The sequence below is a fragment of the Macadamia integrifolia genome, chromosome 11 (genome assembly GCF_013358625.1).
Source record: "Macadamia integrifolia cultivar HAES 741 chromosome 11, SCU_Mint_v3, whole genome shotgun sequence".
NCBI classification, from domain to species: domain Eukaryota; kingdom Viridiplantae; phylum Streptophyta; class Magnoliopsida; order Proteales; family Proteaceae; genus Macadamia; species Macadamia integrifolia.
In genome coordinates, this window is record NC_056567.1 from 21614972 (window position 1) to 21624099 (window position 9128).

General features: G+C 40.7%; 1 protein-coding gene across 1 annotated transcript; it reads right to left on the reverse strand.

Annotated features, from left to right (window-relative positions):
* Positions 1-4266: 4266 nt before the first annotated feature.
* LOC122092989 lies at positions 4267-5052 on the reverse strand. The gene has a single exon (XM_042663271.1). The coding sequence runs from the start codon at positions 5050-5052 to the stop codon at positions 4267-4269; it is 786 nt and encodes a 261-aa protein (XP_042519205.1).
* Positions 5053-9128: the final 4076 nt, after the last annotated feature.

Here is a 9128-nt window from a genome sequence, read left to right on the forward strand (position 1 = left end):
GTACTGCCCACCTCGGACTCCAGTATATGAATTTTAGAGTCTTGATACCTTTCAAGAGATTAATGACATGCTGATTAAAGAAGCCAAGGGATGGAACCATTCAGTCAACTATTTTGCTACTCCAAAGATCATCTGCCGTGCAATTCAATTGAATGTCCTCCCCACTTTCAGACATTATGATGAGGTATCAGCACTGCAAGCCTATGTGACCTATTGCGTGTACATAGGAGCCCAGATACGCCTTCCTTATCTCCTTATGTGGACCATGGTGCTTCGGTCTGAAGGAGTGGATCATTGAGCGGGAAGCCTATGCTATGGAAGAATACTCACTGACATCTTCCGCCTCTTTGGGGTGGACTTGGAGGGAGAGGCATGTTTGGGTGAAGAGATCACAGACTTCAATCAAGACTCTCTGAGGAAGATGACTATAGATCTAAGGAAGGTGACTCCTATTCTAGGAAAGGGCCAACAGCCTATGGAGGTAGAGAGTGGCGGTGCCAGTGATGTTGGCGGCGATGTTGGTGATGTTGGTGGAGTAGAAGGTCCAGGAGGAGAAGCTGCTGGGGTTGGTGGGGCTCCACCACCTAATCCCTAGGCTATGGGTTCTATGGCTACTTCTACTTCTCGGGGCACTAGGGGTGCGAGGCCTTACGGTCTCAACGATGTTATGGCCTACCTAGACACCACCGCATCTCTAATAAGGAGTATAGATGGCCGCCTCAACAATATAGACAGGACCTATTGTCTTATAGACAATAGAGTGGCCTCCCTAGAGGCACAAATGCAAGCGATGGTCTTCCATCTTGGCATTTCGGTGCTTCCTCCAGGAAAGTATGGTCTGAACTAGGCTCACAGCCGAGGACAGAACCAGCAGGAACAGTGACAAGAGCAGCAAGAGTAGTGGCATGTTAAACACTGTAGCCTTTAGGATTTCCCTTTCCATGTTCTATTTGAGTTTGATGTTTTAGGTTTAGTTGAAATTTTACATTATGTCATTTGCTTCAGTTGTTTAATTTCTTAAACTTAGGCTAGTTAGGATTTCCTGTTTTTAGTATTTTGTTTTTTCTTATGAAGAGTGTAAGCTATGTATTCAAGTTCACTATTATAATGAAACGACTTTAACACCTATACTTGTCTCCTAATTGTGTAATTTTTATTATTATTGTCTTGAGATTTTTATTTAATCCTAACTTCTCCAAGATCATGGTTCGGCTGAGATTGTGAGTTAAGGCAGAGCATTATGCTCTGATACCATAGTTGTCACATCACATCCCACTTTATAGTAGACCTAACATACCATTAGGAATACCGGCGATGTGAGTAAGACACGTACCTGTCTTACAAACCTACCAAGATCTCTAATAGCAGTATTTTAACATTTTCACAATCTCACATCACAAACTAACATAAGCAGCGGAATCAGAGTATAGTAGCAGAATTATAAATAAAATAGAGAAACGTTTAATGATAAACATAATATCATTAACAAGTTATTCTGTTCACAATCCTTTAAGACTTACATATATCAAGTTTAAAACATAATATTCATAGACCTGTATCAACATAATCAAAAATACGCTAAACATCTCATGGCGCCGCATATGCACAAAAGTCACAAGCATAGTTCTGGCCATGCTCCTCTTCCAGCATCCACCAGTCACTCACTCCGTACTCAGACCCGAAGGAAAAAAAGTCACTAGCCACAGGCACGACCGTACTTGCATCATCATCTAAAAAGTATGTATATATGGGGTGAGCTTTCCAATGTGCTCAGTGAAGGGTGAGGTCAAGCGCATCCAAGCAATACAAAAGCAGTAATAATTTATGATGCATGATTGCGAAAATTAAACACATAGTCCATGATGCTTGTGATGCAGTTCATTTATTTATTATCCACCTAACAATACAAACTAAGTCTAGTAAATGCTACTATGGACGCATTAGGCTGTATCCTTCATCTCGAAACCGACATCGGCTACGTAAGGATACAAACCCTAGTCATGAATAGAAGCCTTTCAGTCCCCGTATGCATCCATAGGTCACCCAGTAAACCCCTGATTACCCCCTCTTGGCAGTCACGACATCGATAACACATCGACCACACCGGATAGATTCCTGCCTCTGGTAACAATCGCATTATACCGTGGGTGTAGCATTCCGAAAAGGCACATCAAACATACCACAATGGGTTATCCAACACCTTAACCCCTGTTGGCAAGGTTTGTAGCATAGGAAGTGATATCTAACCACATATATGCTACATGCCTTCATTATGATACAGTTAGTATGAATTACACGATACCGGCAAGACCTTGGCCATAAAGTGTAATCTATTTCCAAATATAGTCCCGGGTACACGATACCAATGAGATCTTGGCCACAAAGTGAAACCAGAGACCGTTTACCTAATCTAGCATACATATCACAGTTAAGTATAGACTATGCGACACCGGTACCAATCATCAGCCATGAAGCGGACATATCAAAGATGATTTATATGATTTTTTGGGAATACCATTGGAGAGAAATCTGGCCTTAAAGAATCTACTCATGGCTGAATTCCCATGTTTGATGTTCCAAACCTGCTTGCAGAGAAGAGACTTGTTAATGTCACGAAGTCTGCAAATGCCCAGCCCTCCTTCTTCTTTTGGTTTACACACTAGATCCCACTTCACTGTCATAGACTTCATTGTGTTAATGTCTCCTGACCAGATGAAATTCGTTATACATTTCTCCATCTGATTAATCAATGACGATGGCCACCAGTACATAGAAAAATTGTGGACAGGCATACCCAAAATAGTTGAGCGAACTAATTGCACTCTACCAGCCATAGAAAGAAATTTTCCTTTCCAACCTGATAGTCTCTCTCTGATCTTGTCTATAACTGGCAACAAGTACTGATTTTTAACTCTTCCTTTAAATATTTGCACCCCAAGATACTTGGTCGGGAAATTGCAAGGGCTTATTCCCATAATATCAGAGATGGTATGCTTTCTTAAAGGAGTAACTCTACCCATAAACAAATTACTTTTGTCAAGATTCACATGCTGACTAGAAAATTCCTGATACTTATGCAAGAAATCATGGAGGTTTCTAACATAGTTTACAGAAGCATTCATAAATATGAATATATCATCAGCAAAAAGTAAGTGAATCAGAACCAACTCACCTCTTGGACCTTGCAAAGCTTTGATTTTTTTCTCCTAGTGCAACTTCTTCAAGCCTCTACATAGAACTTCTTCAGCCAATATGAATAATAGAGGAGAAATAGGATCCCCTTGACGAAGCTCTCACTCCACACCAAAATATCCCACAAGGCCTCCATTAAGAAGGATCGAAATTTTTTAAGACGAAAGAATTTGAAAAATCCAACTAATCCACTTTTCTGTGAACCCAAATCTTCTCAAAACATGCAAAATAAAACTCCAAGATATTGTATCAATGCCTTCTGAATGTCTATCGGAGCACCCATTCCACCTCCTCTAGTGGAATAATATAAGAGATTAGCTAACTCAGAAGCAAGGGCAATGTTGTTGTGAATGACCTTCCCATGCTGAAATGCACCCTGCTCTTCAGAGATTAGACGAGGGAGAAGAAATGATAATCTTGTTGCCACTGTTTTTTAAATCACCTTGCAAAGAAAATTCCCCATGCATAGAGGCCTGAATTTATCCAGGGAATTTGCACCATCAACTTTTGGAATAAGAGCCAAAAATGAGTTATTTATCTCTACTGGCATGATACCAAAACTGAAGAAATACCTAACAGCTCAGATGAAATCCTTAGAAACCACCTCCCAGCAATGATGGAAAAAGGAACCTAGAAATCCATCAGGACCAGGGAGCTGTTTGGATCAAGGTCCCAAACTGCTTGCTTAATTTCTACCATTCCAGGGATAGCATCCAGACTTAAAAGATCCACTTAATCTATCAAGCAGGGAATAGCATCCAATAACTCTAAATGATCCACTGTTGGGACACTTTTATGGAATTCTTCATAAAAATTCATCATATAATCCGCAATGCTAGCTCTATCAAAGACAAAAGAGCCATCCCCTTTCTTTACTCTACGGATTATATTTTTAGCTCTTCTAATTTTTGTGTAGAGGTGAAAAAACTTGGAGGTCCTGTCCCCTTCCTTCAACCATGTAAATTTAGTTTTTTCAGCCCATAATTTCTCATGAATTTTTAAAGCTAACAGATACTTAGTCTTAGCGTTAGCTTCTTTCCTGAACAAGTCGTCATCTAGCCCCAGAGAATCAATCTAGTCCTGGATCTGAGAAAGAGCCTCTTTAGTTCTGACCAACTCAGCTTCAAAGTTAGGGAAAGTAATCCTGGCCCAAGAATGAATAAGTGGCTTTAATATTTTCAACTTTTGAGTAAACACATACACAGGGGAGCCCACAATCCTCTGATCCCATGCATCAGCAACCATCCCCAAGAAAGAATCATTTTTTGTCCAGAATTTATGGAAGCGGAATGCCCACTTAGGAGGTTTGGGACAAGCTTCAGAGACTATTAATAATGGACAATGATCAGAAAAATCTCTTTGAAGAACAAATTGGGCACAGTCTTGAAAATAAGATAGCCAGGCCTCATTATAAAAACCCCTGTTCAGAACAGCTGACACATTCCCTCTCCTTCTATTGTTTGTCCAAGTAAATTTCACACCCTGGGAAGGCAACTGAATCAGATGATAAACATCAACCATGGCAGCAAACTCTGTCGTAGACCCCAAATTAAATGCACCAGGACCTCGCATCTCATGCGAGGCCAACAAAGCATTAAAATCACCCACCATCATCCAGGGATCAGTTGGAGAATACACAGCAACTAAATCAGTCCACAATTCCCTACGATTTGGTTTGAAACATCTAGCGTGAATCATAGAGATCCTAACTATCTTATTTCTCCAATTTACACTCACATATATTTGTTGTTTTGAGGCTGAAACAATAGTAGTCTTTAGAATACCTTTTCTCCAAACCAGCCATAGGTTTGAATCTTTCCCAACCCTTGAATTGCATATAAAATCTGTTTCAAAACCCATCTTACCAAATAATCTAACTAGAAAAACTGATGAATCAATCATGGTTTCAGCTAGACATAGAAAATCTGGATTTTTATCCCTTACAAAATTTTTTAGGGCCATACGAGCTAACATTTTTTTAAAACCTCACATTCCAAAAAAAGAACTTCATACCTTACTTCTTCGCGGTGGCTATACGGTCAGACCTTCTCGTCTACTCCGTATTGGCCAAAGTCTTCTCCTTCCTTCACCTACGATCCTCAATATGGGTTTTTTCAACTGCGTTAATCAGAGTGTCCGTAGCTGCAATTTCCTCGTGATGAATCACTATCGCACCTTCATGAAGCGAGCTCGGAGAGATGGAAGAAATAACATGTTCAGCGCCATTCTCATCTCCACAGTCACTCCCTGCTAAGAAAGAACACCTTGATGAATCAGAGTCCGAATCAATTTCCTACCTACAGCCTGAATTTTGGATATGTGACCGGGCTTTAGATGACCTGGGTCCATGTCCAACATTTTGAGATTTATAAAAACCTTCCTGGGTTGGGCGCACATCAGTTTCCTTATTTAAAGGAATCACCTCATGAATTTGACCTGAGCCTTGACTTTGTAAAAATCGATTTGAAATCCCTCCGTCCATAGAAGGACTCTCTTTGATTGGGTGGCTAGTAACACCCAAATTCCTTTCCAAGAATAGCATACCGGAATCTCTCCCTGCCTCACTTGGATTTCCACCATGGCCACCGCTCCCCTGACCACTGCCTGGCCTGCAAACGCCCAAAGAAGGCCTGAAACTGCATTAGCTTCATCAATAATACGAGCAGCCCCATCATCGCAAGCCTCTTCCCTTGTTTCATCTGAATATACAGCTCTAGGAACTTGAGGATGGTTCCTTACTTTAGTGGTTTTTCTAAATTTACAAGCATAAATATTATGCCCCGATCGTTTACAGTACCTGCAGATTCCCAGAGAGTCTTCATAGACTATGGATTGCTTGAACCAAAACAAATAAGAAGAGCTCGGTTGTCTCCGTTCGACCTGAATTTCCTCTAAACGTTTTCCTCCTAATTCCATCTCAACCTGCACACGAGCAAAGTTCCCCATAGATGCATTGCAAGTGCGTCGATCAATAGCCACTGGCCGTCCTGCAGCTTTCGCCATCGTTAAGAGAATTTTATCATGTTAATACTCAAGTGGAAGATTTGGAAAGCGAATCCAAACCATCTTGGTACTGACATGCTTGTCATGGATGCTGAAGTCCTGTCTCCAAAGCTGAAAGCGAATAACTTGCCCTTCAACTTTTATGAAATTCCTGCTCCATATCAAGGCCATGTCTGCCTCAATTTCAAATTGAAAGAGGATGAATCCTTTGCCCATAGGCGCCAAAACCACCCTACCCTTCAAATTCCAGGACTCTCTTGCCTCCTTACGAATGGCATCCATGGAGACAAACCTGAAATTAGTTCTCCCAATAAGAGCAAATCGAAAGCCTTCTAATCGCTCCTCATATGCCTCTTGGGGAACAATGATCTTGGTCAAGGACCCAACATGAATTGGATCAGGTAGATCATCTACCTCAGGAAGTCCTCTTCCCACAACAGTCAAGAAGGAATGTTTAGAGAGATGAGGATCTCCACCGCCACCGTCATCCACAATCTTCTCCCTATTATCAGGTTCCGAAACTGTTCACAAGAACTCAATAATCAGCGGTTTCCACCCTCGAGAGAGGGAAGGAGCACTATCCGGATCTTGCCCATCTCCAAGGGTGTTAGCCTCTTCCTCAGAGCAAGTCTCTCCTGTCATTTTTGCTGAGCCTCTATTCTCCGAATCACTGCTTTTGTTTGACCATCACTATTCAAATGTGGATCCATCTCCGCATGTATTATTTTATGTGTCTATTGCATAAAATAATGATTTATTGTTATCATTTCGTGTATTAATTTTAGTATTTGAACATTAAATGTAATCTATTTCCTCATTTTATGTGTTATCATGTGTGTTTCTCACATAAAATAATGATCATAATAATCATGTCATAGAGTATCATAAATCTGTAGACAAGCTGCTTTCTATTTTATCATTTTATGTGTTATCGCATGTGTTCCTCACATGAAATAACGATCATAATTATCATGTCATGGGGCATTGTACGTGTATGTAGATAAGGTAATTGCATTTTCCATTATTTTATGTAGATTTTATTATTTCATGTGGTTTTAATATAGATCTATATTTCATGTGATATTTCAATAATTTCTTACAATTTTTTTATGCGAGTGTATGTCTATGTGATTGCGTTATTTCATGTAATAAGACTTTCATGCTAGCTTAGGCTGTTAAAATTCTCGGAGAAGAATATTTGAAATCCAAGCCTTTGGTAGGAAGACCGAAAATTCCGGGCGAAGTGGGTGCTTAACACCTTCCCACACTCGTAACCTAACATGGACCCCTATCTCTAGAATAGACCCAAAATATGAAGTCAAATTCGGGGGTTCCTTCCTTTCACAGGAATCCACCCCCTACTCGAGCTTGATCCTTAGATCTAAATTAGGCTCTACCATAGGGTTCTAGGCCCTAAATCCTAGCTGGCAACTCCAAAAAATCATGCTTTCCCCGATCCCCCTATAGTTGCCAGACATGTTTGGTGACGATTCACCACCCCTGCAAGGTAGACCAGGTGAGGGAGGAAATAAGCGGAAAGAACATAAGGTATTTTTCCTTACAAGGGTAGGGACAATTTCTCGCAGATCCTTGTGTAGAGCACGAAGTATGTGGAAACAGAGATTCGTGGGCTTCAGGGGAGAGCCGGCAGCAGAGAGTTCATCAGATATAGTTTTGGCACATTGCATGAATGCGGCCACGGTATCATCAGGTTTTGAGAGAGATCCTGCAGATTGATGTTGAGGGACATGATGTGTGTATGGGAGGATGAACCATAGGCAGAGGTGAGGGAGTCCCATATATCTTTGCTTGTGTCTTTGTCCACAATGAGGGGAAGAGCCTCATATGATAATGAGGCAATGAGAAGACTCATGATTAGGGCATCTCGGTCATCCCAGTCAAAGGCAACAGCAGGATCAATGGGGCGTGGGATAGTATGATTAATGTAGCCATAAACCCTTTGACCCTTGAGGAAGGGGATGAGTTGAGCTTTCCAGAAGAGAAAGTTTGTGGATGAAAGCTTCAAAGAGATGAAGTGGTGTGTTGAGGAGAGGGCAGGAGAAGACATCCTGGTTGAGGGAGGTGGTGCACCAGCCTGTGGGGGTGGTGTTATGCCAACTTGAGGAACCGATTCAAGAGAGGAATCAGTGGACATTGTAAATTAAAGAGGAAGACCAGGGAAGAGAAGGTATCATGGGAGCTTAGAGAGTCCCAGATGTGATGAGAGAAAAGAGAGGCATTGGCCTTTTAGATGGTGACTGATACCATATTAGATTTCTGGTTTTCATTGAATCTCAATGTGAATATACAGATGTATATAAAGAGTAACAGTGCATAACGTCCAACCCTAGTTAAACTCTAAATTGCAATAATGATAAAAACAGTTTTGGATAAACATAAGAAGTCCTTCACATTGGTGTTGTTAGACTTCTATAAGGAATAGGAGTCATGTGAGAAATTCCTTCATGTTGGTGCTGCTGGACTTTGATAATGAATAGGACGTTGGTAGTCTAAGGTCAGGGTGGCTTCCTTGCTGATGGAAATGCCGAAGGTGGGGGGCTTTTCCTTTCTCTTAGTCTATCTGTGTATGTTGCTGTTTTGCTTTCTTGTACATTCCATCTTTTTAATACAAATGAACTTTTAGCGAAAAAGAATAGGACGTTGGTGCTGCTAGACTTTGATAATGAATAGGAGTCTTGTGTATTGAGGATACATGACGTCCAATAGTGCACTAGGTACACTATTTTATATGAAAATCAAGCATATAATGATAATTATAAATTGAAAATCCTTCTACAATCTTACTAATCAAAGCCCAAAATATTTCAGACATTTGAATACTACACATAACAGCAAGTAAAGAAATAAGAAGGTTAAAGCTTCAAAAGACAGTATTTCTATCTGAGTGCTAGCAAAAGATTTCCGAGACCAAT

What these genes read in the sequence shown, in the direction of transcription:
- LOC122092989 (XM_042663271.1), bottom strand. Translation starts at nt 5,052, where the DNA reads ATGGGTTTTGAAACAGATTTTATATGCAATTCAAGGGTTGGGAAAGAT.